Consider the following 27,792-nt stretch of genomic DNA (forward strand, 5'->3'; position numbering starts at 1 on the left):
ATTTTTTTAAATATAAAAATCACTATCATTCCACTTTAAAAGAACACTCATTTTTTATTGCCTGATGAGCTTCAACATGAAATAATCCAACTACTAATATAAATTCATCTTTCCTCTCAGTGCTCTGAATTAAGTGCTTCTTCATCCCCACTAGACTTTTTTTCCTCCCTGGTTTTAGCTTCCCCTGCCGCCTTACCGCTGCTTCTGCTTATTCGTCACCTGTGCTTTGATCTGATCACCTGTCGTCTCAGCAGCTCTCTTCTCTGCCAACCGACAAATTTCGGAAAAATGGCAAGTATATTCTAGTGCACTTTTTACTTGCGGTCATTACACATATCTTCTCGATTTTTAAATTTAATGGGCATGGTTCCTTTAAGACTTTACCCTTTCCGATCACATTTTCATATTGTGTCCATTTCTCAACGAATTCTTTCTAAATTTTTACCTATTTGAGTTCTTATTTCGAGATTCCAATCTGAATGTTTTGAATTCCGACACGAATTTCTATCATATCTCCAAAACTCTGCGCAGCGAACGAGAGCCGCACCTATCGCCCTAAAGAATTAAATTGCTCTATTTGTATCTAGGAAATAATTTTAATATGCAACAACGCAGGTGAATTTCTACGAATCCCCGATGGATTTAGCAAAGCTCCTTATAGGATTTAGAAATAGGCCCACTTCTAAGACCGCCCACATTGCTAGGAAATGTGTTTTGAAGGTTTTTAATGCCACGAACCCGAAGAGATATATTACAAAATCTTTAAAGTTTTTCGGTTAGTGTTATTTATGTTTGCTGTTTTATTCTATTGCTAATTATAAATATTTCATTCTAATTGCAGGGTCGAATATTCGACGAGCCACTTTGCTCGTACTTTTGAGCGTTCAGAATTTTGAACTGACAAGAAACTACGATACCTACGTTTCACCTATAGCAACAATTATGTTCCCAGCTCTTCGTCTACTGTTAACAGTTGCTAGCGACGTGGAAGTACTTGACTTGACTGGCATAGTGACTTATGCACCTGCGGCTGATGGATTTGAGCACCTAGAAGCGGTACAACTATTTTTATAAATAAATTGTTTTAGCACCGTGAAAATTGATTTATCTGAATTGCAGGCAATCATCGAAGTCTCAGAGAAAGCAACTAATCTTTTGTCGCTTTCTATTCTGCAAGAGGAATCTTTGAGAATCCGGAGACCCGACGAGGAAACCCTCGGTCAGGAATATGTTGACGCATTCCTCAAAATGGAGCATCTTCAAGTGCTCCGAATAGAAGTTTTCAACATTTCTATCTGGTACCTGACGGTGTTGTGTGCAAAGTTGCGAAACTTGCGATTCGTCAGTGTCAACCTTTACGAAAGTAACATTCTCATGCCGGATCTAAAGGACTTAAAGAGTTTGCGACTTTTGAAAGCCTTCTTTTTCCGCTCGACAGCCTCCATGGAGGAAATCGTCGAGTTTAAGTATTTGTGCCAGATGAACCTTCCCAACTTGCAGGTCATTGAGGACTTTGCAAGCGATTTCTGCTGCCAAAGCGAGTACCAGTACGCCCCTCACAAGAAAGAAGACCGAAATCTGCGACATTTGTGTCTGAATTTACAATACGAGGAGGCAGAGGAAGGTGTACACAAGTTGTTTACATGCGTCACCCACCTCAAGGTGAGATTTTAGAATTATTGTCCAGTTGGGGAGATCTCACTGTTGGTAGAGTAAGTCTAATTTTATTTTCGTTCTAATAGATTGAAGGGCCAGACAACTTTCCCAATTATGAGTGGCAAGTCGAGCCCTTGCTAAAGTTCTCAAAAATCGAGAGCCTCCATTTGAGCCACGTTCCGCCCGAGATTGTGCTGCAGTTCGTAACAATTTACGGGCCGAATCTGCACTCCCTCTTTTTGGGAAGTTCCATTTGCCCCAAACACTCTGAATCATCCTTGGACCGAATTTTCCCGCTCTGCCCTAAACTCCAAAGGGTTGGCCTTGTTGGCATCGAAGGTCCTGTCATTCCAAAGAACGATTTCACCAAGGAAGCGATCAAGGAAGTCATTCTGTAAGTTTTCAAGTAGTAAATAATTTTGAACATAATAAGCCACTCAATTCCTGAGGGTTGAGTTAGGTCAGACAGATGAATCACACAGTCGAATATTCTTGGAAACGGAAAATAGTACTTTTACCTTTTAAGTAAAACATGACACCGGTGACCAATAATCATACCGAGACAGCAGCGCCAAACGACAGCCAATGCAGGCCACAGCCTTGTCGCTTGAGCTGGATGTCGCTTTGGCGCTGATGCCTCACTCTTCTGATTATTCATCGGCGTTACTGCTAGGCTTAGACCAAACTTCACCACGTTTATTCTGTTGTACAGCATATTTGACCTCTAAAAATTCATTTTTTTTCTTTCAGTAAATCTGTCTCAGTGTCGGATATTTTGATGGCGCCGAACCTGGAAAAGGTGACTTTGATTGGACAAGTCATAAATGATGATGACATGAGGAAGTTGACCGATTTGATCAGCAGAAAGGAAGGCCTACGCAAACTCGAAACACTCGTGGTAACAATGGAATGCAACTCCATAACTAAGGTCAAGCAGCCATTTTTCCTGGCGATGGCTGATTTCATCAAAACTGCAGCCAGAGTCTTGCCGAAACTCACTGACATCGATTTCCGGGTCAATCACATGTGCAACTACGTAATCCTTGCCGAAAGCATGAGGTCTGGCAGATTCTCAAACGACGAAATTTCTGGTGTGGAGCCATTTTTTGGACCAGGGACTAAATTCGATGAATTTCAATGGTTTGTGGATGGCGGCCTCATTGACACTCTCAACAAATTTCGTATTCTATGATTCTTATCTATTGAAACGTATTTATTTTACCGCTCACATATACAAGAAACTTTTTAAATAAAAGAAACGAAAATTTTCTATTTATAATATCATTTATAATATTTTTTATTTAACTGAACCGCTGAAGAAATCTAACAACAAGATTTTTCAACCGCTATATTGTTAAATTAAATAACCATAAGGAGAGATTCCAAGTATACTCGAAAAACCACTAATTTTTCACGCATGTTAAGAGAATAATTATCTTTTCGTGGCGCTGAACAACATTCTTTCAGTCTAAATAATTGTAGAATATGGAAATTTACGAAATTTAATTTCAATAGGTCACCGAGTCAGATTCAAGGAGAGGATCAAGGAAGCTTTAGCTGACGCTCTGCTGCTCCTATATCCAACAACATAAAGACTATTTTCTAAGGAAACTGTGAACATTATATCCTGCTATTTATTTTACGTGCTGAAATACAAAATTTTGAAGACAAAATTAATTGTTTTGATTTCGTTTTATTTAATTTTTTATTAATTCTAAGAGGTAAATCTTATAGCTTCTCTTTCTTCTCTTTTCCCACCGCACCGTTTTGTTGGCAGTCAGTGACGTCATTGGAGGAGGCGGGCTGTATATTTCCCGTCTGTAATATTGCCAGTCCTAGACTTATACCGTCCTTACCTCGCATTCTCTCCAGTCCAGCAGCTCTATGATCCTTGAAGGAGAAAGTCTATTTTCAAATAAAAGGTTCTTAAACGTTAAATATATAATAATCTTCCCGATAAATTAGTTGAAATATATATTTTATTGAACGAATTGGAATTTTGCTCTCATCTCTGCTCAGAAAATTATCGTTTTTTAAATTTTATGCAAAATACCCATTTTTTATCAAAGGTTGATTCTAAAAAATCAAAGATATAAAAAAGTACACAGCAGGAAAGTAAATATTTTTCAAATTTCCGAATTATCCTCCGGGTGGGCCACGTATTCGTCCAATCTATACGATTCTGCGCTCAGTAGAAAAGTTTAACTTAACAATTTTACTGGTGTTGATTTAAAAATAATAGTTTCAAATATTTTTTATCTTTTATTCCAGGACAGTTAATCAGAGAACATCATTATTTTGAATCATGAGAACAGTGCGATTTTATTCGTTGAATTGATTCTTGAAATAATTTCTATTACTTGGTTGTGATCAACGATTGGAGGCACTTCTTGGCCTCCTCACTGGAAGTAGATTCAAGCACCGATTTTCCTCCGACGGTAATTTCTTGGGGATCGGCACCCTCGTCCCTTACCAGCCATGCGCATATTTCTTCATTAAAGTTGTCAGCAGCAAGGTGAAGTGTGGTTTTTCCTCCTTCTCCCTTTTCCTTGATCTGATTTTTATCCTTGGCATGCACGAATTTTGCACATTCCAACTTGCCCATAACGATGCAGAAGTGAAGGAAGTTGTTTCCTTTTCTTTTCACGCTCAAATCAGCACCAAGTTCAAGCAAAGCCTCTGCCACATTTTCGTGTTGTCTTTCGTTGAGTATGGCGTAATGGAGTGGAGTGTAGACGTTTTCATCGATTTGGTTCACGATTCCGCGCAAATTATGTCCAAATTCTTGAATGATCGAATCTCCATACAATCTGTTTTGAGCAGAGTAGTGGAGAAAGTTGGCAAAGGTTTGTTTGTTCACGGCGTTGATGTCTTGGCCCTGGTCAATCAGCCACTGGCAAATTTCCACGTCTCCAAGCTGCGCTGCGAGATGGAGAGTTGTCGTTCCGTCCCCATTGATCTCATTGATGAGGTCTCCGTCCTTTTCGTGCACGAATTTCGCAGCTTCTAGTCTGTTGCGTGACACACATAACTGCAAAAAATTTTTGCTTCCAAGTTTGATCTTTATGACAGCAACTCTCTTGAACAACTCTTCCAATTCATTTGCACAGAAGATCACATCTTCTAGTAATTTATAGAGAATAGCCGACAAGTAGGCTTTTTTTTGTTGATCAGCGGTGAATTGGAACCTTGAGAACAAGTATGGAAGGATCTTACTTGCTTCATTTTTGCGGTTCCTGGCAGCTGCACTACGAACTTTGTCTTTCCAATCAGCCACCTTACACTGGTTGACGTCGATTTTGACTTCTTCCAGCAGCCACTTGCACATCTCCAGATCTCCAAACTGGCAAGCCGTATCAAGCATGGCAAAATGACTTGGGAGTTCGCTCAATATCTCACATCTCTTATTATTGTACAAGAACTTCGCGAAGTTCAAGCTATTTTGCATCAAGCAAAAACGTAGAACATTACAAATACTTGCTTTTCCTGGATTGCGTTTCTGAGAGAGCATATGCATTCGCATTGCAAGCTTGAAATTTTCAACTCGGAGGGCATAATTGATAGCTTTATCATGATGAGCATCTTGTTCATCAAAGTTACACCCTTTTTCAAGGAAGAATTCGATCAGACTATAGCCATTGGCAGCGTTCAGGGCGGCATAGTGCAGGGGAGTGGCGCCTCGAACGACGCATTTTTCGTTGACGTCGGCGCCCTGCTCCACGAGGCGCCGACAAACGTCAACATCGGACACTCTTGCCGCGAAATGGAGAGCGGGTATCTCACCTTTGTTCTTTTCGACAAATTTCAGCTTGATCTTGATCAGCTTTTCGTACTGATCATCTAACGTCAGTTTCTTCTTCTCTCGCGGAGTTTGTGGCTCTGTCTCAAGTTGTCGTTTTCCTGAAATAATTAACTTATTTAAACTATATATGAATCTTTGATAAAGTCGCGAAGTTTTGGATGCACTGAGATAAGCTTAAGCCAAATTCATCCCGGATGTGATATCAAAATCAAATTTATAATTTTTTTATTTTAAGTTTCATACTACTGCCAATAACGTCACAAAGGGCCGGAAATGAATGTATTCCTGGCTCCTGGGTCATTTTTCCGCGGTATCAAATTTTAAACCCGCTTTTCAAACCATGATTGATGGCTGACCATGTTGACCAAAGATAAGCCTTTGAAGTATAAAGGCTATAAAAATCGATACTCACTGCTTGTGCTGGCATTTTCTGGACTTTCTACTTCCACTTTTATGTTGTTCATTTTGTAGTTTTGTCAACTGGGAACAAATGGAATTAAATTATTAAATTATTTATCAATTATTACACGTTTTAAACTCAATATTTATCATGTCTAAATTATTTAAGTTCCAAAATCAATGTCAAAAAATTGCACTGTTGGGGAGATTTCCCTCCTACGATTTATTTTCAAAACAACCCACTATAAATTGGGATTTTCAACGTACCAGTAACTTAAAAACAGGAACATATATATATATATATACTACTAAAACAGAATATAAATGTTTATCTGAGTGACACATACCCTAGCTGCTCCATTATGAACAAATTACAAGCTTTATGCGCTTGCGCATGGGGGTGGGTCGTTTGTCGTTTGGTTTTTAACGATAAAAGTAAGCGGAGTTGTAAAAGTGCATGGTGGTGGTATCGGAAAAACCGCGAAAAGTGGCCCCTGAAAAGATCTCAGGGTGGGGTACCCTGAATAAGATCATCAGGGTTGATCAAAAAAATTTAGGAAAAAAGACCTGTCCGATGAAAGGTCAATGATGCAAATGCGTACGAATTATATTAATAAAAATAGACATTGTGGCAGATTACGGCAAGCAACGTTTTCTAGTTTTACCTTAAAACACTGCACATTGCTATCTTTTTGCCCAGAGTTTCCATTTTCTTTCAAGATCAAGCTAGAGGGTGATTTTTTTCCATTTACTTTCATTGTTTACCAAAAAGCGTTGATGGGCAGTTTTGATTTGCAAAATTAGCGTTTCTGACTTATTTTAAAAAAATTGAAAGACATGGAAGGGGCCCAGTTGTCTTTGGAAGATTAACTTTTCTATGTTATTTTTTTAATAAAATAACAATGGTATTTAATTGATAAGGAGCATATTAAAAAAGTGCCTGATAGTAGAATTTAAAATGGCCATTCCGTGCCTGAGACGCTCATATTTCAAGCAGCAGAGAGAGAAAAAAGATGGGAGGGCTAAAAAATCAATTTCCTCTGACTTTTATAGTAAAATGGATATTTTTATGGATAAAATGGGACTAAAAGTTGGCAATTAATTTGCATAGCCGTGCAAATCTGATTTGAAAAAGGAATTAAAGCGTAGCTGAATAATTTGATTTAATAATTCCCTCTTCAAATATACTAACAGGCGACGGCGGGACGCTCTGGCCTTTACAGGGTTGGAGGCCCCACCTGAGGCAAGACTGGGAAGCCAAGCCTTTTGCCCGCAGGCCCACAGGGACCTCCGCGATTGTGCCCCTTCCCTATCTTCCAATGCAAAATAAAATCGTCAAACACGTGAATTTCAATGCCAAACCTAGCCCATCGACGTTTTTCGGTGCCAAATGAAGCGAAATGAAAAGAAAAATTACTCTCCGGGCTATAAGGAATTAAAATAAATGAAAAAATGACTTTTTGCTCTCATTTCGGGGGACTTTTGGGCAGAGGGGCCAGACGGGGCCGCTTCCGGGTCTATTTGACGAAAATTGCAGCAAAAGTATATTGAGCTTTGTTTTTTTCACTTCGACCAACAGTTTTTCGTTAAAAATCAACACACCTACCCCCACCAATAAGCGCGAAGAGCTTGTTTTTTTAATTATTGAGACGGAAATTATATATTAAACAGGAACAATAATGGTTAGTGAGAAGCAGATGAATTAAATTAAAAACTGTGAAGAAAAATTGACTTACGAGTATAATTGATGCCGCGACAGGCGAATAGATGTAACAAGGGAAGAGGCGATAGCTGCTCGAGGCACACAGGTTGACTGCTGACTCTAAAGTGTGAGCAGGAGAGAGGAGAGAATTCTCCTGAGTCGACTGCAGCGGTGGCGAGAGTGATCAATGAGGATTGAGGACAAAAGCTGCACAACCAGCGCTCCGCTGGCTTCTCACAATCAGGCTATTATGCTACAAAGTCCAAAGAGTCGATTCAGAGTCACGCGCATTCGCCCTGTGCAGATCCACGCCTCAATCTTTTCCTATGTTAAAAGACTTTTCGTTTTTGGCCCTGTTACAAAATTACTGATGCCATTATGCACATCTCAATTAGGGTTAAACAAAAGCGCACGAAACCATTACAGCAGGAAATAAAAACAGCAACTTTGGGTTGCAAAAGTACTTTTTTCCTGACGAGAATAGAAAGATCCTTTAACTTCTGCAGGTGAAAGTAGAGACATCTGCTTCACTGCTCTTGCTGGGCATTATCAGATGTCCGTAAAGAAGCATTTTCGGACGCAAACTTTTATTTTTTTTCATTGACTACAGTCATGGATTTTACTTACGTTATTTAGATCAACTCAGGCGCCCTCGTTTAACACCAGTTTAGGTGCGGGTGGCTTTTGAAAAATATTAATTTAACATGGGAATAGACACGGACGTGGATTAGAGTGCAGGGCGAATGAAAATGCGCGGCGGTCCGCTGATCCGCGCGACTCTCAATACATGAGGACTCTAGAGGAAGCACTGAGCTGAGCAGAGATCGTCTCTTTGGGCCCTTCCGTCTTCATTCCTACCTGATAAGAATCAGTTTTCTTTATCCAACAAACCACACCACGCCCTTGAAGAGGAAAACCTTGAGGCATCTTAGGCGTTGATCAAACTCTGAGTGAAACTCCGGGTAAAAGAACGAAAACAATAAAAATCGTGCTCGTGAAAGGCAAATATTTGATCAGGGAGAAGGATTATTAATTCGCTCAAGATATATTTGTCCGAAGATAGAATTATTAGATTCTGTTTTAATTTTTAATATTACTTTCAAACTAAAATGGATTAAAAAATTACATTTTATTATTAGTTTTTCTATAAAAGTAAATAAAAAACTGGTCCCAGATGTGTATCGAGATAAATTACATTTTTTTTGTGCGGTTATGGTAGGTCAATTAAAAACACCAAACTTAATCGGGAATATTAAAAAACAAACTATTTTCCCTATTTTCATGTGTTGCTGTTCATAAATAAGTCCAGCACGCGAAGGGAAAAATGCTCTTTTATGTTTTCTATTCCTTGAATTCCTTCTTCCCACGGTCACACGGCCTTTATTCTTTTTCCTCTTTTATCGTGCTCGGTGAGGGTTCCTCTACCTGAGTGTAAAAAGATCTATTGTCCGGTCAGCATTTTCAGCCCAAGAAAGCGCATCGCATCGGCACGGCACGGCACGTGCTGTGCCGTGCCGTGCCGATGCGACGCGCTTTAGCAATAGCACGGCACGGCACGTCTCTCGCTACCGATTCTTCGGATTCTTCAGTACTTAACAGATTTTTTATTTTAAACCAAAATTAACAGTACAAAAATATCATCAAAATGATAGCGAAAAGCAGAATTCATGCAGTTAAGACGCAAGTCTTTAAATTAATCTTCATGAATACCATTAAATAGTTAAACTCTAGAGCCTACTACCCTGCTGGTATGAGGCGCATGCGCATGCGTACTTCATTGGTCCATCATTGTGCTCCTCGCTCCTCGCACACTCGTCACACCTACACAGCGGGAAGCTAATAGAAGCTATCAATGCCGATACTCTTTGCTGGACCGAGCTGCAGTGAAAAAGCAAGAATATAGAAAGTGAGACAAATAATTATTATTTATTATAGCTTCTAATGTGTGAAGTATTTTTTATCTAACGTCCGCTCTGTCTTTCGTGTTTTTATTTGTTATTTATGTCGCATATGCGCGCACTCAGTGGCCTGTTTTCTTGAGAAATGATGCAAGCACGTATTGCACAATCGGCACAACAATCCACCGTCCGCCCCCATTGACAAACAAAGGGAGCGGCGCGCATTTCGTAATATTTGTAAACAGTGAATTGAGCGTGGAATTTTAACGACGACGTTGCGCAATAGTCTTCACAATAAATCACATGTTGCTTGTTACATGTGTTTCATAACATAAATGCATTATCTGTTTTGCTCTCAGTCAGTCGAGATCTTCAGTTCAAGCAGAGCGTGTTGGACCGAGCTGACTGATATTTTTTAACATCGGAAAATATCTCCAAAAAAGGTGTTGTTTATTATTATCATTTTTCCTTCCTTATTTCTCTATTTCTGTCCATTCAAGAAAGAAAGCAAAGGGCGGGGGGCGTGCGATATTATCAATATTTTTACTTTTTTCCTACTACAAATTTTTTTTTGCTCAGTAAGGCTCGCATTGTTTAGGCACTCTCAGGAGTGTCAAAGCAATGAGGTATTTGAGCAGTTCGGAGATCTAATACTGGCTACCCAATGTCAGATATGGCAAAAAGTGGTTAGTTTAGTGACTCGAAATGCTCAAATTGCTCAACGGGCTGCTTTGCACCTTTCCAGCATGCGTGATTTGTCTTCACGGGACAAATGTCTAGCGTTTCAATGCAGTCCTCGGGGTGCGGAGGCAAGTGGCCCTTGAGTGGGCTGCGTCCCTGAAATGTGCGGTCTCCTGCGCCCATTCAATTCGTTCGCGGTGTTATTGGCACCCGGGTTTCAGCATTCGTGCTAGTGCAGTGCGCGCCCTTCCCGGTCCTCCGGTCCTCGGACAGGGATAAAAAAGGCCAAAAAAAAGGTGGAAGTGGGCCTCTGAGCGAGTGCGTCGTCTTTAAAGTGTAATTTTTTAAAAGAATGAGGTGCACATGGTACCGACAAAACATTTTTTTGTTCATTGAATTAAAGTAACATTTTGCTAACATTAAGAAGGTTTTATCCCCTTTCAAGCAAATATTTCCCTCCAAATTAGAGCGTAAAAATTAGAATATCTCTAAAATATCAAACAATTTGGAAAATATTTAACTTTAAAATAGCCAAAAACAAAAAAAATAGTTTTATCTATTGAATTTTGAACACAATGAACTGCAAGGGAAGTGTTATAATTTATTTTGGTTGTTTATCGACATTTATGACCGGAAGCGTGGCATGCAGCTGTCATTTCCTGCACGTTTCACATTTTTGTTTGTTTGTTTTGTGAGCAAAGGGGGGCCGCCTGTGCCACGTCTGACAGTTCTATCAAAACTTGTACAGTCAGCATCAAAAAACTCGAGCAGGAACATCTAGCGCCGAAATATTTTCGTTTTTAATATCAGCTCTGAAATCACGTCGTTAGGCAATTATTTGTAATTATCTTGTTTACAATTTATTTAATTTTTCACGAGACAAAGTAGTATATTTTCTGGGTTTTTTGATACTAGAGAATACGGGGCGCGAGTAGCGGGGCCTTATGCTCGCGGGTAAAAAAATCGCTAAAATGGTGCCGATCGGGGCGCCAAACTCGGTTTATCGGCTGGCGGGGTTGCAGGGGGTGCAGGGTGCCGCAAAATGGGCGAATCCGACGCGAAACTTTGCGGCGAGTTTAGTAAACACCGGTTACGTCATCTAGCACGAACGAGACCGGAATTATGAATTTTTAAAGCCGTAACTTCGCCCCCCGTGACATTAAAAAATGGGGTTTTTTGGGCCCGATCGCGGAGTTTCGCACGTCAAAAATTCGGCCTCGACGCCGCCGGTCTGCTGACGTCGAGTTTTTCAAAATTTGACCATTTTTGAGTTCGCGGCGCGATTTTTGCCCAAAAAAGTCCAAATTTTCGTGATTTTTTCGACATGCCGCGCCTTTCGGCCGTCGAATCTCAAAATCGGGAAACGAAATCGAAAATGTCTCTCGGCCATTTTGTAGACAATTTATCGAGCTATCGTTTGACACCAAGTGACACCCGATCCCATTTTCCGGACAGCGCTGATTTGGGTACCAATCGATTCCCCTTTGTAAGGCGCGTCGGTGCATGTCCCGTTGTCCAAAATCGAACCATTTTTCGAATTTTAACAAAAATATTTCTGCTGAATTTTCAAAAAAGTCGAAATTTAAAAAAATGGGCCACCTATCCATCTGAACTAGCCATTAGATGACGCAAGTATTTTGAACGTTTTACCAAATTGTTTAATTAGTTCATTTTAGACCTAGCACGTTTTTTGCGATTTTTGTGGAGCCGTCTCTTTGTTAAACTTATTTCGTCACCTCCAAAGCACGCGCTTTGCGGCCCAAGGCCCAAGGCAACTAGTAAAAGGAGGTAGGGCAGCACCGATGTTTCCATTGTTACTGGTCTTTGATGCCGAGAGGGAAGAATACGTCTATTAAAAATAAAATCGACATAAGGATAGGGCATGAATTGTGGCCGAGATTTAAAATATTACCCAATTAATCAATCCCCAAATTAATTAATGGGAAAATAAAAATATCATCCGCTTTTCAAAGTAATTCTTCGGTCGGCTCGTGTTTGGCAATAAAATGACAATTAAGTGGCGGCCTGCAGGGCCTCGCGAGTCGCAATAAAAACAATTTATGTCCAAATCACGTGTGTCTTAACTTTAAAAATTAATAACCCAGCTTCTATGGGTCGTACAGTAAAAAAAAACTCTAGTTCAGGCAATTGTGACCCGCGGCAATCGTGCCTTAAGTTAAAATGGTGGGAAGGGAAGGAGTGTGGCATCAGGGTTTCGTCCTTTGGGAGGGTCTTTCGAGGGTGGTTGTGGCATAACTATAATGCTACTTTAAATAAAAGTATTTGCTTACAATATATATCTTTGATTTACTGCTTAATTCGCATCGAATATATTTGAAGATACAATATATATTTAAAGATATAATATATATATATATATATATATATATATATATATATATATATATATATATATATATATTTTGACCTGTACTTTTGACCAAAATTGCCCCAAAATCCAATTTTTTGAATTTTACCGGTTACGCTCTCTTTCTTTATCATGGGAAATTAATTGCTACCGGGATGAGAAAATTTATGAAAATTTAATAGTGAGAAAAGAAAAAATAGTGCTTTTAAGTCTTGAAAGAAAGTTTTTTTTTTTTCAAAAATTGCAGATTTTCTAAAGGGGTCTCTGTTTGGCTTCATTAAAATTAAAAAAACCGTCTGAAAATTTCAGCTGGCCGCTAAAGAACATTGAAATTTTTTTGGGAAAAATAAAATAGCCAGAATTAAGTTAATTTTTTCCAGAATCATCTCAGAAAAAATATTTTTTCATTTTAATAATTAAAATGATTTTCAGAGGCAAACTCGGACCCTTGTGGCTATCAGAGACTGCGTATAATATAAATAATTTTTTTTATTGATTTTCAAGGTCGATTTATTGGTTTCCATGTGCGAAAATTTCTAATTTTTCTGATAATGAAAACGTAATTAAAATGATAATTGAGTTGCGCGCCGGCTACCTTCTGTAATGCAACCAGAAGCGACGGCGTGAAACGCCCCCTCTGTTGGCCAGCACCGCTGGACGCTGACCAATCAGATTGTTTTTGCCAATTTTCTCCGAAATTTACAGCGCTGCACTATGTTTTCTCACATGATTTGGAATCCTCTCATCGAGGTCTATCGGACAGCCAGAGTCTTGTTTTGGGGAAATGCGGAATTTCAGAGAAAATGGCGATTACACAATTCCGTTGAAAATTCTCCATTTAAAACAATGCAAAGTTTCAGGCCGATTTTCTCGAAAATTTACAGTGCTGCCTATGTATTTTTTAACTGTAAATAATTTTTAGGACCCAATCTGTATGTTTGTTAAAGGATTTTGCGGGGAAATTCACTATCATTCCTCTTTAAAATGTTTGTTGATATCATGATAATAACATGACAATCTACAAACGAGTCTGCTCTTAGTTAATTATATTCTGAAAATTTTACTTTGATTGCCGCGAGTCACAGTTGTTGCCTGTCGCTCGCTTCAACTGTGACACAGAGACGAGTTGCAACACAGCACCCTCGGAGGGTGTTTAGCCCGTGCACGTATTTAGGCTGTGCATCAAAAGGGGACGCGGTGCTTCACAATTAAAATAGTCGCTCGCAGGTCAAACTTTACCTTTCCATCCGACCGCTTTTGTGTGCTTTGACAATAATGCATTGACTGGCGCGATGCTAGGGGTGCGCGAAAAATCATGAAAGAACCGCTCTTGGATTCTCATCCACAAAAATCGAATATCAAGCGCGGGAAAATTTGTGCCGTACACAAGTATTCTAAATTGAAACAAGCGTGCCACGCTTGGCGCTGCGGGCCTACCGGTCCGCGCGCCGCGGGCGACTGTCGCGACTGACAATCGAGGTGGGCGGGCGGGCAGAACGTTCGCAAAATGTTTATCCTTATCATTTCCAGCGAATCACGTCGAGAGACTACGAAATGGCGAGCGGCAGGGTCAAAAAGGTCGGCGATACCTTTCATTTGAGACCTCTTGAGTTAAAATCCGTCTGCGCGTTAAAATTCTCAAGAAAAACCTTCTTTGCCGGCCGAGCGAAACCGAGCTTGCGTTGCGTGCGTCGATCTTGGCGGCAGCAAACGAAACCGCGTGTCTGCAGGGCTAAGTGCGGCGAAGGCGTTGGAAAAATCGCGAAAATTTGGGCCGATGCCGAACTCAGAAACCTGAGAAAAAGGTCGTCAGCGTAGGTCAGGTTTCATGGCTGGTCGAGACGAATCGATCGAGACCTCGCGGGTCGAAATCGGTCCAGCCGTTGAATTCATAGCCGTCACTGTGTGTGCTAGCTCGTGTGCAGAAAGCACAAAAAAGATCGAAAAATCCCAATTTTAATTTTTCTATGGGCAGCAGAAAGTTTAAATTTGTTTTGCACACCGACAGCATGAATGCCGATGCTGCGGATTTGCAAGGATCTCGATTCGGGTCGATCCGTGGAAAAATTGGCGAATTTTCCATTTTTGCGTGCTGCGCTTGTGGCGGAATTGCAAAAACCACGTTTTTCAATTTTCAAAATGAGCCCGCGGCAAGAGTATCCATAGGATTGGGTCGTGCTTGGAGTCAAAATGTTCGCAGATAAATTGCTCGTGCAACGACCGAGAGTTTTACTCGATTTTTTGTCCCGGAAAATTTACACGATTTTCCAAAGTTGAAAAAACCCGTTGTAAAATAGGGGTTAGTTCGGCTTTGCTAAAATTGAGAACCCTAATGTTTTTTTTAAATCGCTTAAAATGCTCCCCAGTAAGTGCCTAGCAACTGGGCATAGGTGTCATATCTGGGAAAACCTCGGTTTTTGCGGAAATCGCGTTTGAAAATGCGACATTTCGATTTTGGCAAAAATTCGCAACTTCAAAGTCGCGCGGTTTTTCTAAAAATGCTCGGATTTTGCAAAACTGCACATGCCCAGATGCGCGCTGCCAAGGCAAATTTTTTGGTGCCTCAAAGTCCGTCCGCGGTTCCACGGGGCCCCGGCAAGGCCCCGAAAACCGAAATTTTTGAATGTCCATTTCGCGTTTTTTCCACTTTAAAAGTGAATAACTTTGCTCCTGTTTGTCCTACGATCAAAAACCGGTATTCTCCGTGTTTGCCGCGAAATTCTGCATAGGATCAAAACTAATGCCACCCCCGTCCTCCCCCTGCAACCCCCGTCGCCGCAAAATAGCTGTAAAAAGTGGAATTTCGTTCTTATTTTTTCATTAATTCGCCTATGGGCAAAATGGCGGTTTTGCCCATCTGAATCTTCATCGCGTACCCCCGTGCGTCGGCAAACCGGGTTTGCCGGCGATCCGACAGTTTTTGGCGATTTTTTTACCCAGGAAGATAGGGAAGCGCCCCACGTCGGGCCCGTCAGGCGAATCCTCCGGGGGTCCTCCGGAAACCACCCTCAAACCTAATTGATTCCAGAAATCCTTGCACACCTCCCGTATTGTAATAGGGGAATCGTTTTTAAAAAGTTAGCAATCAAATGAAATGATAATTGAGTGTACATTTATTTATATTTGTAAAACGCAGTGGAATGGCGACATCTGAACCGTAAAAATATCAGGAAGGAACTGGCATTCTTGCGTTCGAAGTTTAAATAAAAAATAAAAAATGGAAATATTTAGATCAAAATTTTCTTTTGACATTGGTAATTTCCACATCAATGAAGGCAATATATTTTTACTAGTTAAACAACTGTCGTATTTTTAGTTGATTTAATATTTTAAATATTGTAAAATTGGTGTTTTTAATTAATATCTCGGTTTATAATAAGTTTAGCGGAAAATTGTTCAGGACCAATTAATTTCTAAACTAAGAATTGAACTATACTTTTTTCAAGACCAAAGCGTTTACGCCAATTAGAACCGAAAAACACAGATCGATCTGGCGCAAAATAAAATCCGGCCGCACTTTTGATTAATCGACGCGGGCTTGTACAAGAAGAGCAAAGTCGGTATACAATTTAATTTCTTCTCATTATTTCGCTCCCTCATACAATTAAAGCAATGAATATTTTTTTTGCTCTTTTTATCCCTGTCCTCGGACCGGGAAGCACTAGCACGAATGCTGAAACCCTTCTGGTGCGAATAACACCGCGAACGGATTGAATGGGCGCACCAGGCCGCACAGGGACCCAGCCCACTCAAGGGCCACTTGCCTCCGCACCGAGGACTGCATTGAAACGCTAGACATTCGTCCCGTGAAGCCAAATCACGCATGCTGGAAATGTGCAAAGCCCGTTGAGCAATTTGAGCAATTCGAGTCACTAAAGTAACCACTTTTTGCCATCTCTGACATTGGGTAGCCAGTTTTAGATTTCTGAATTGCTCAAATACCTCTAATTGCTTTGACACTCCTGATTTTACACAAGATAAAAATCATAATTCTTGATACAAAAGTTCCTTATGAGTTTGTCGAAAAAAGCAAAGACCTGGACTTAAACTACAATTTTATAATTTATGTCAGGCCCGGACTGGTATTCGGGCGAACCCCCGGTGGGCCGCCCGGACAGCCCAATATTTCCAGGACTTGACTGTCAACCGGCCCGCGTTTGTGGCTGTCGCGGCCCATATTTTTTAGCGACTTTTTTTCTGTGTTGGACTAGGGCTGAAGGCAACTGAAGTTCTTATTATTCAATTCTTTGTTTTGGCTAAAATAATTTCAAAATCAAATGAAAAATCGTTAAAAAAAATCGAAAAATAAAGTTTCTACTTCATTACGCTTGTTGCATATCCACTGCTTTGACTGTTCGGCCCGCTCCTCATTAAATTCTTTTGATTATATTTCTGTTGGGGAATGAGCAAACGGGAAAAACCAATGCCATATCCTTGATTTTACCGTCTTTGCACAGGAAAAGAAATTAAACCGAAAAAGCTTGATCAGGTACTATCACTCCGCGGCCTCCTTTTCGAGGGTGCAAAATTCGATTTGCGCGTTTTTTGAAACTAGCCGGAAATTAGCATTCTAAAGCTACACTCTTCCTGGACCGAATGAAACAAAAATGAAAACTGTAAGATATTCCGCTCTCATTTGGGGCCGCGCACAGAGAGCAAAACCAACGTATCGCGCGCGATTTTAATTTTCTTTTTTATTCGTGATTCACGGCGGAATTTGATCAGTGAACCCACGTGTCATGCATATGATTTTCTTTCAAATTAAACGAGATTTTCAGTGGTGCGTTAAATTTTTTTACATAAAATTGTGTCTAAAAGCGTAACAAGCAGAGAAAATTGAATTTTAATGTATCTTGATTTTAAATCTTCCAATCAAGGGTTCTAATTGTCAGAATTCCAAAAACTGCATACCATTCAACTCGTCTTGACCTTCGCTAGATAGCCGATATGCTTTGAGTGTGATCAACCCTCAACCCTTTTCCAGTCCATGAATTAAAGTAACGAGAAAAATTGCGTCGGTTATAGCTCTGTCAGCGCACTTATTCACTGTTCAAAACGCTGTTAAATTGAAAAATCTACCCCAAACTCCATTGGCTAGCTAGACGAAGTTTCGACGAGTCGAACGGTGTACAGTTTTTGCAATTCTGATAATTACAACCCGAGATTACGCGATTGAAAGGTTGGCGAAAATTTGAAAGATTTATTTTTTGCAAATATTTTGTCACTTTGGTTTTAACCATCAGAATTGCAAAAAAAAACACTGTTGTTTATAGTATATCACTACAAGATTCTTTACCTCGAAATAGTGTGTTTTACACGATTTTAGATGATTTTAAGCATGGTAGAAACAACATTAAAATGTAAGATTCGTGTTAATTTGATAGTCCCGCTATGATTTGAAGGTTGGAAAAATATATGCAGTCAATCGTTTAAAATTCACAGCCCTATTACGATATGTATTTGACGTCACACTCGCCAGCAGATTCATGCAGCGTCTCATGAATTTTCATTATCCGGCTTGGTGTGGTGGCGCAATTAAGATGATCAAATATCCCCGTTCGCCTAGGTTGCCGAAGCCGAACCTGGCTCTCTCGCGGAGGGAATTTTAATTCCATTAGCTATCTCTCGTCTATCCCTTTTTCTCTGATTCAGCGCCGGGATTTTTCGTTTAAAATTCAATACGCCTGTTTTTGATTGACGCGTTTTAATACATATATTTGGAGCGCGCGAAATGAGCGGGCACGAAACCGCGCGGCGTCAACTTTTATTAATAGCCGTCGTGCGCAAGTACACACGTGAGAGAGCCGTAAATGAGTTCTGAATTATGCTTTTTTTTGCTCTTTTTATCCCTGTCCGAGGACCGGGAAGGGCGCGCACTGCGCACTAGCATGAATGCTGAAACCTGGGTCCCAATAACACCACGAACGGATAACATGGGCGCACCAGGCCGCACAGGGACCCAGCCCACTCAAGGGCCACTTGCCTCCTTATTTATTAATCGCACGACCGCATAGAAAGAAGTTGCCGGCATAATCTCACAGCGACAACAATTTTCCTTAGTTTTTTTCCTTCTTTATTATTTTAATAAGGCGCTGGGTCAGTGGCTTGTTTTCCGTAATACGTATTTTCGGAGCGAGAGATAAGGTCGCCCGCTGTGACTGACTGACGTGACTCCCAGTACTAAATTTAATTAGGCGGCGGCACACAGCTGTGCTCGAATCAATTTTTGTTGTAGTTTCCTCTGCGCGCAGGGTGAAATTGCACAAAATTGCCGACTAAATATGTGCACGGGGGCTAAACACCCTCGGAGCATGCAGCGTTGCAAGCTCGTCTCTGTGTCACAGTTGAAGCGAGTGACTGGCAAGTGTGACTCGCGGTAATCGTGCCAAAAGTAAAATTTTCAGAATTTAATTAACTAGGAGCTGACTCGATTGTCATGTTATTATCACATTTTAAATATATTTGATGCGAACCAAAGATATTTTAAGCAAATACTTTTATTTTACAAAATGTCATTGTAATAGTTGTTGATATGTCGGTGTTGGATAGAGATATTTTATGTATTAAATATCGTACAGCAGTCAACAAATTTTTAATTTCCAGTAAAATATATTAAGAAATTTCTTAACAATAAATGAGCCATGTTGAAAAATAACATTGGTTAATGTAACTTACGTAATTACTCATGCGAGCCATTTCGTAATTTTCATTCCAAATATTTTCTTATCTAGAGAGTGAGTGCACATATTTCTAAATGTATTCTTACTACTAGATATTTTTTTTTGCTCTTTTTATCCGTCCTCGGAGCGGGAATAAGGGGCGCGCAATGCACTAGCACGAATGCTTCATTCCGGGTCCCAAAACCACCGCGAACGGATTGAATAGGCGCACCAGAGGCCGCACAGGGACCCCGCCCACTCAAGGGCCACTTGCCTCCGCACCGAGAACTGCATTGAAACGCTAGACATTCGTCCCGTGAAGCCAAATCACGCATGCTGGAAAGGTGCAAAGCAGCAAGTAGCGAGTCGGCGCCGCTGCGCCTCCCAGCCCGTTGAGCAATTTGAGCATTTCGAGTCACTAAATTAACCACTTTTTGCTACAGTCCTTGTATTAGAGAGTTGTGCATAAGAGGTATACGAACGCGCTTACGCCTCGCGCATCTCGGCCGTCCTATCTCCCCGTGTTAAAATGAGTTGGCGCCGGTGGCTCTGTGGCAGGATTATTGGATGCCGCCCACCGCGAAATTGGTGTCAAACGAAAGAGCACGAGTTAAACTACGTTTAAAGTCGGAACCAGGCTTGCAAACCAATTGGTGTTCGAGAAATCTGCTTCGCAAAAACGCTATTTTGGCTGCACGCTCCAGCTGCGAGAGCTGCCCTCCAGCGCCACGACGGTGCCGCTGGCGAACGGAAGTAATGACGTTCCCACTACCACCAGACACCGGCGCGACGATTTCGCGCGATCTCATTGGTCGGCTGCCTCCCACTTTAGTAGTTTAAGGTAGTGAAAGCTGTGAGAGCCGACCAATGAGATCGCGCGAAATCGTCGCGCCGGTGTCTGGTGGTAGTAGGAACGTCATTACTTCCGTTCGCCGGCGGCACCGTCGTGGCGCTGGAGGGCAGCTCTCGCAGCTGGAGCGCCTGGAGCGTGCAGCCAAAATAGCGTTTTTGCGAAGTAGATTTCTCGAACACCATTTGGTTTGCAAGTCTGGTTCCGACTTTAAACGTGGTTTAACTCGTGCTCTTTCGTTTGACACCAATTTCGCGGTGGGCGGCATCCGATAATCCTGCCACAGAGCCACCGGCGCAAACTCATTTTAACACGGGGAAGATAGGACGGCCGAGATGCGCGAGGCGTAAGCGCGTTCGTATACCTCTTCTGCACAACTCTCTAATACAAGGACTCTACTTTTTGCCATCTCTGACATTGGGTAGTCAGTATTAGAACTCCGAATTGCTCAAATAGTGCAGTTTTCGTTGGCGGCTAATTTGTTTCGCACCTAAATTATGGTGTCAAACGGAGGAGCTTGAGTAAATCTGAACGTGAATTTCTCGGTAGTTTTATTTCTCACAATCGTCATTTCGACATATGTAGATAAAACGTTTTAAAAATACTGACTTATGATCAACAACACGTAGTGAAAACATGTTGTTAAATTACCGCTTATATTTATCATTTTTTTCGTTTTGTTCAGAAAATGGAAGGAAGCAGCCAATTTTCTTCTAGAGGTCAGGATTCTTGCGGACCACGGCAAGGCCAAAAATTGGAAATGGGCCAGAATCAGCTTGAATTCTTGAAAAAAACTCTAAATGGGATTTGCAGACTGCAGTGTGCAGGGCCTTTCCTTGTTCCTGTTGATCCGGTTCTCCTCGAAATTCCAGTAAGTCTTTAAAAACATTAAAGTAAAATAATTTTAACGTTATATTGTCTGGATTTAATTTTAATAGCCATGTTGTTATTTTGTTTGTTTCAGGACTATTTTGAATTCATCAAGAAACCGATGGATTTAGGCACCATTAAACAACGACTCAATGACAAATATTACTTAAACGTCAAACAGTTTATTGACGACATGAATTTGGTGATTGAAAATTGTATTGATTACAACGGAGCGATTTCACCCGTTGGAAAAATGGCTGCAAAGCTCAAAAAATCCTTTGAACACAAAATGAGTTTCTTGCCTCCAAAAGTCACAATATTCTTTTCAAATAAAGAAGCAGATGACAATGCCACTTCTTCTGTCAGCGTGGCGCCTCAACCTACAAACATCAAGAGGAAGATTACGAAACCAACCAATACTGCTGCTCCAGGACAACCAAAGAATACAATCTCCTTTGGATTCATTAACACAGTCGACTTACCCAGTGAAATGAGAAAAAGATCTCTGTCCGAATCGTCTTCGTCCTCTTCCTCCAGCTCTTCTTCGTCATCTTCTTCCAGTTCTGATGAGGAAGTGGATATTTTGTTGACTCCTCCCAAAAGAAAGTGCCTTGAGATCAAAAACCCCCGGAACATAATGTCACCAAAGCCTCTTGTACGCGTGCAACCCACTGTGCGGCAGCCTTCTTCTTCAAGCGATGCAGTTCCAATACCAAAGCAAGCCGATAATACTCAAGAAAAGGCTCCTGCGTCCCTGCCTGATCACAAGCAACACGAAGAAGCAGTCATTCCTATTCCAAAGAGCAAGCAGTTCGCTCCAAAAGATTCAGCAAGCAGTTCATCAATGGATCCACCACCAGTTGACCCGAGAAAAGAGCCAAGAGAGAAGAGAAGGCCTCGTCAGTCGCAAAATTACGTGGCAAGACCGATAATCTACACAGCGGTAGGTTTACTCCTGATTCTCTGAAATTTTTTGACCTTAATTGTATTGATAGAGACCAGAAGTTTAATTTGATTTGACATCCTGATTGTCTTTAAACAAAGCAAGCCAGAAAATTTATCCACTGAGAAATATATCAAGATTTATTTTCATCCCTTTATTCTTTTGAGCCAATTTTCTAAGCTATTTTAACTATAAACCTAGAAAATTATCAGAGACCATCTTTGGCGAAGTTTCTGAGCAAACCAACCGATTCTTGAGGGTTGAATTAGGCAGAGTAGATGTTTTTTCCGACCAAAAAGCCGAGCGCGACGTGTGAACGTTTTTCCCGCCAAAACAGAATATGAATGTAAGAAGTGCGCGTGTGTCAGAGCTGGTTTGAGCACTTGCAGAGAGACCCCTTGTACGAATGACTTCTTTGTCAGATCCAGCTAGCTCTCACGGAGGCGCACTTCTTACATTCATACTGTTTTGGCGGGAAAAACGTTCACACGTCGCGCTTGACTTTTTAGTCGGAAAAAACATCCACTCTGCCTAATTCAACCCTCAAAAATCGATTGGTGTGCTCAAGATCTTCGTCTTAGATGGTCTTTATTAAGGTAGATCAGGATAAAAAATTATTTATTCATTTTTGATTTAACTAAGAGTGAATTTTGACCTGTAGAGTGCTTGGAAGCTTTGCTTATTTGTATTTTTCGTGTTTTAGGAGGATGTATACAGAGGAGAGACGTTAAATAACATCGCATGGAGACTTATACCGATAGAAGAGTCGACGGCTGGGATTAGTGTTCTGGATGTTTCTTCTCTGATTGCTGCATTCGAGAAAAAATACGACATAAAATATTACACTCAGTTTGTTGCATATGACAAGGTTGGAAATTGCAGCGACCACCGACTTCCACATGAATCTAGCTGTGAATGTAGCGAATTTTGCTTAATGAAAAACGTAAATCCCAGATTTTTGTTGCAAAAATATTGAAAAATTACAGAAATGCTAAAGTTAGGATTATTTGAGTGATATGAATGCTCCTTTTTCGGACCTTGAAGCAGTATTTTGCCTTTAAAATAATTTAAATTGAGTTGCTGCGATCCAGGATTAAATTGTTGACTTGTGAACCTCCTCTACTTTTTATATATTTATTTTTTATTTTTTTGACCAGTGCTTTACGCAGTATGGCCAAATTCACGGCGGCTGGCACGCAATTCTTTGTAATATTTAATGTATGCCAATGGTACACAAAATTAAAAAAACTTAAAAATATTGAAACCAAAATTTACATGATTTTGATTCATATCTACCTGAATGATTATCACACCTAATCGACGGCTTGATTTCTTCCAGCTGGACTCAAAATTCCTCCACTTTTTCTCTGACACTAAATGCAGTACACATTATGCCGAAATTCTTTTACAGGCCTTCAATATTTTATGAATTTGCAATTTATCGAAGTAATTGTTGGGCAGTTCCCTTCCGTCGCATATACCGAAAAGTCTAAATTCATCGTAGTCATGGCCAATTAAAAATCGATTTTTAATATCGATATTTTTCTGACGATATTTATCGATTTATATCGATAGTCAAAAACATTTGGCGATGATTAATTCATCGTCGACCACTTCAAAGACTCATCCACCCACAACCTCAAATTTTGGCGCGAAAACTTGAAATTAAGGAGTATTACTGCGGGGTACTGCCGAAAATAGATCCTGGAGCCGCCACCGAGGTAAATGAGCCACCTTCCTGCGTGCGCGGCGCTCAGCTTTTCGGCTCCAACAGACTTAAAGGAGAGCAAGCCACCGATGGACAGTATGGACACCGAACTAGCCCAGGAACAGAGCCCAGCGGCCTTCTGACCCACCTGAGGAAGAAGCAACGTACAGGTGACATGTGATCGCTCACGAAAATGCCAAGGTGAGGGGAGAGCGCCCGGGTAAACGTTCTTCTTCTGGAGACCTCGAAGGGCGCCACATGGGGAAGGTGGGGATCCACTGACCCTGAACGCGGCGAAAATGGACGAGTGACCCGCATTTTCACGGGAGCGGGGCCCATTTCCAACTAGCGTAATTTATGCCACAATAGTAGTTCCTTGAAACTCTTTAGCCTGCCACTGACCTGCGAGGCGTCATGACCAGGCGCCCGTACCGACAAGTCAAGAACCGTTTAATTTATAGAATTAGCATTTGCATTTCTTAAAGTGGAATGATAGTGATTTTTTTAAATGAAATTTTATGGAAAGTTAACCCTAGCCGACCTATTTTTTCCATGTACTTTGACCAAAAGTGCCCCAAAATCCAATTTTTCGAATTTTACCGGTTACATCCTCTTTTTTTAGCATAGGAAATTAATTGCTTCCGGGGTGAGAAAATTTATGAAAATTTAATAGTGAGAAAATAAAAAATAGTGCTTTTGAGTCTTGAAAGAAATTTATTATTTTTTCGAAAATTGCAGATTTTCGAAAGGGGTCTCTGTTTGGCTTCATTAAAATTTACCTGTCATAGTAGCGTTAAATACTGCCTATATTCAAAAAGCTGATTAAATTTTCAGTTTATTTTCCCCACTCAGCAAAATTTTCTCAAATTTACTATTTTCGAAAAAAATTCATCTGAAAATTTCAGCTGGCCGTTAAAGAACATTTAAATTTTTTTGAGAAAAATCAAAATACCCAAAATTAAGTTAATTTATTCAAGAATCATCTCAGAATTTTTTTCATTTTAATAATTTCAATGATTTTCAGATGCAAACTCGGACCCTTAATGGCTATCAGAGACTGCGTATAATATAAATAAATTTTTTATTGATTTTCAAGGACGATTCATTGGTTACCATGTGCGAAAATTTCAAAATTTTCTGATAATGAAAACATATTTAAAATGATAATTGAGTTGCGCGCCGGCCACCTTCTGTATCGAAACCAGAAACGACGGCGTGAAACGCCTCCTCTGTTGGCCAGCAGCGCTGGGCGCTGACCAGATTGTTTTTGCCAATTTTCTCCGAAATTTACAGTGCTGCACTATGTATTTTTTTAACTGTACATGATTTTTAAAACCCAATCTGTATGTGTGTTAAAGGATTTAGCGGGGAAATTCACTATCATTCCTAGCTTAGTTGTTCTAGCTACCGCCAGAGTCCGCCAACGATGCACTCTGGTCTCTTATTCTCTCTTGTTTATTTATTTTTATGCTTCGCAATTCACCTTGAGTTTACTTCGGGCAGGCCGCAATTTTCAATGGCAAAAGCATTAATATGATTAATATACTCTTAAAATAGGCCAGAGACTTTTTTCGCTAAAAAATATAGTCAAAGTTATTTTCTCTCTTCAGGGCTCTGTTGCACGGTGGCATGAAAGAGTTCCAGCAGGCCGAGGTGGAGCTGATGTGCTCCCAACTGCGACGCGTTCAAAGCCCTGATGCGCTACATCTACACGGGCCAAATGTCTCTGTCAGCCATGAAGGAGGAGACGTACGGTGCTGGAGGTGCTTGGCCTTCGAGGAGCTGGAGCACTCACTCGCCGACTACCTCCGGCAGATCTTGAACGTGCGCAACGCCTGCATGATCTTTGACGCTGCCACACTGTACCAGATGCGGTCACTGGTCCAAATAATGTGCCTCTCCTTCATGGACAGACAGGCTGCTGAAATTCTGCTTCAAGATGGCTTCACTCGCCTTTCTCTGGTATTAACATTGTAATCATTAATATGCATTTCTGTTCGGGAAATTAATATTTTTAATGGAAATTTTAAATTATATTATCTAGTATGGTGTTTTTAATTTGGAAATGAAACGGAGTAGTTTCCTTACGACAAATTTATAATCTGTTAGTTTGAGATTTTTCTGTTTTCAGTTTTCTCTGGAAACGTGTTGGTGTCTAGGGACTTGTTCTGCGCTCCAGAGATTCAGATTTTCGAAGCCATCGGCCGATGGGTTCAGAACAATGATGAGGAAATTATTCAGAGGGCGCTGGCGCTCATCTGACTGCCGCTGATCGAGCTGCCAGACCTGCTGAACAAGGTCTCCGACCCACAGGGCTGATCAACCCTGATGCCGTACTCGACGCCATACAGAACCGCACCGCCATGAAAAACACGGACCTCAAGTACCGCGGCGGTTTCATGCGTGAGTTTATCAATAAACGAAGAAAATTTCCCTCTTTAAATTTATTTAACTAATTTGGTGGTTCAAAAAACAGGCTATTTAATTGTGAAATGCGTCAAACGTCATACTGCTAAGTGTCACAAATTGTTCAAAATGAATAAAATTAGTGACTGGTTGGGAACAATTTATTTTCAATAAAGATTATTTGTTAATTGTTTCTGTTTACAGTGCCTAAGGAGAACGTGGCCCACGGAAAACACGGAACGCAGGTGTTGCAAGGTGAGGTGCGTTCGGCTCTTTTGGATGGCTAACTACGACACGGAGAGAGGCTACACAAGACATAGAATCACTGCCGGTGGCGACTCTGGCATTCTCATCAAACTGGGAATGCCGTGCATCATCAACCATATGAAAATGCTCCTCTGGGACAAGGATGTCAGGTAATATATCAAGATTTAAAGCAACAGTTTATTTGTTGATGATGGTCCTTTCAAGATTTTTATTGATTGTCATTTCACAGGCTGCGAATTTAAAATGGCCGAATAATTTTTTCTAAGCTTTCATGGGTCATGGTATGCAATTTTAAGCCATTTAAACCTCATCTAAAACTGTCTTTTACTATCAAAATCGTCCAAGAGCATTTTAAAACCATCTTAAATGCAAATGTTTTGCTCTTGTGAGAAATGTTTTGCATGGATAACCCTTCTAAAATTTCATATTAAAAGGCCTGTGCAATTATTTTGTGCTGCTGATTTTAGTTTGTCATTAAAGAAATAATCTCAAAAGGTACAATAATATTATGAATTTGCAGATCCTACTGCTACTTCATTGAGGTGTCGATGGACACGGTCGATTGGGTGAAAGTGATCGACTACACGTACTGCTATTGCCGCTCATGGCAGTATATTTGTACTTTGAACCAAGAGTGGTCCAGTGCATCAGAATCATCGGTACTCACAACACAGTGGACAAAGGTGTTTCACGTTGTCGCCTTCGAGGCTGTGTACGAGACAACAAGCAGTTCACCATCGAAAAGGGGATGATTGGTAATTTAAAAACAATCACCAAAAGATAAGTCTGTTTTCAAAGTGACTGCATTTCAGCTCCTACTGAAAACGTGGCAGTGCAGACCCTGAGTGCGTCTGTGTTTGAGGGTGTGAGTCGTAGTCGAAACGCACTCTTAAATGGAGACACAAAGACTTATTTACGACTGGGACTCGGGCTACACATGTCACCAGCTGGGTAGCGGCGTCATCATCGTCCAGCTTGGATGAGCTTCGGTTCTATGAGGTTGGCATTTAAACACAGTATATAATTTTTCTGTGCACAAAGAATACCGGACTCGTGGAAACCTACTCTCAATAGACTTTATTTTCAATTTAATATTTCTGAAACAAGAATTTCAAGTAATTTTTTTAGTGATTGGACGGTTTAGTTTCTCCTGAAACCTCTTTAAAATAGATGTATGGTCCATAGTAATTTAAATTTCATAAGACGTGCTGGATAAATGTAAAAATTTTTGTTGCAATAATTAATTAATTTCGTAACAGTGATCCGGACTTTGCGTCTAGTTAATCGTGATCCTCTTCATCGACAACTGTTTAGTTGATATAACAAGCTATGTTAATAGAATCACTCTCGCCAGACCACCACGTTTTGTGGCATGAAACCAGAGAGATAGATAAGGTATAGAGACTGTACCCGAAAAAGGGCCAGACTGGCCTAAACAGAATGGAAGAAAAATAGCAGAGATACCAATCGATTCTTGAGGGTTGAATTAAGTAAAGTGGATGTTTTTCCGATCAAAAAGTGTAGCGCGACGCAGCGGGGTACAGATGTGTGATAAAATTGGTTCCCACTGCGCAGATCCAAGA

General features: G+C 40.6%; 2 protein-coding genes and 1 pseudogene across 2 annotated transcripts; 2 read left to right on the forward strand and 1 right to left on the reverse strand.

Annotated features, from left to right (window-relative positions):
- Positions 1-4,012: 4,012 nt before the first annotated feature.
- LOC135943760 (putative ankyrin repeat protein RF_0381) lies at positions 4,013-5,922 on the reverse strand. The gene is made up of 4 exons (XM_065490423.1): positions 5,871-5,922; positions 5,259-5,556; positions 4,873-5,030; positions 4,013-4,779 (listed from the first exon to the last, which is right to left on the reverse strand). The coding sequence occupies exons 1-4, from the start codon at positions 5,920-5,922 to the stop codon at positions 4,013-4,015; spliced, it is 1,275 nt and encodes a 424-aa protein (XP_065346495.1).
- A 15,081-nt stretch (positions 5,923-21,003) lies between these two features.
- On the forward strand, positions 21,004-22,974 carry LOC135942894 (bromodomain-containing protein 4A-like). The gene is made up of 2 exons (XM_065489233.1): positions 21,004-21,828; positions 22,532-22,974. Exons 1-2 carry the CDS (start codon positions 21,007-21,009, stop codon positions 22,802-22,804), a joined length of 1,095 nt encoding a protein of 364 aa, XP_065345305.1. The 5' UTR covers positions 21,004-21,006; the 3' UTR covers positions 22,805-22,974.
- A 2,258-nt stretch (positions 22,975-25,232) lies between these two features.
- LOC135943761 (BTB/POZ domain-containing protein 9-like) lies at positions 25,233-27,192 on the forward strand (annotated as a pseudogene).
- Positions 27,193-27,792: the final 600 nt, after the last annotated feature.

The sequence above is a fragment of the Cloeon dipterum genome, chromosome 4 (assembly GCF_949628265.1).
Source record: "Cloeon dipterum chromosome 4, ieCloDipt1.1, whole genome shotgun sequence".
In the NCBI taxonomy this organism is placed as follows: domain Eukaryota; kingdom Metazoa; phylum Arthropoda; class Insecta; order Ephemeroptera; family Baetidae; genus Cloeon; species Cloeon dipterum.

What these genes read in the sequence shown, in the direction of transcription:
- LOC135943760 (XM_065490423.1), bottom strand. Translation starts at nt 5,922, where the DNA reads ATGAACAACATAAAAGTGGAAGTAGAAAGTCCAGAAAATGCCAGCACA. An exon ending in GAATTCTTCCTTGAAAAAGG is followed by an intron (nt 5,031 to 5,258) that starts GTGTAACTTTGA and finishes CGAACTCCCAAG; the next exon opens with TCATTTTGCCATGCTTGATA. An exon ending in GAACCGCAAAAATGAAGCAA is followed by an intron (nt 4,780 to 4,872) that starts GTAAGATCCTTC and finishes ATAAATTACTAG; the next exon opens with AAGATGTGATCTTCTGTGCA.
- LOC135942894 (XM_065489233.1), top strand. Translation starts at nt 21,007, where the DNA reads ATGGATTTAGGCACCATTAAACAACGACTCAATGACAAATATTACTTA. An exon ending in GACCGATAATCTACACAGCG is followed by an intron (nt 21,829 to 22,531) that starts GTAGGTTTACTC and finishes TTCGTGTTTTAG; the next exon opens with GAGGATGTATACAGAGGAGA.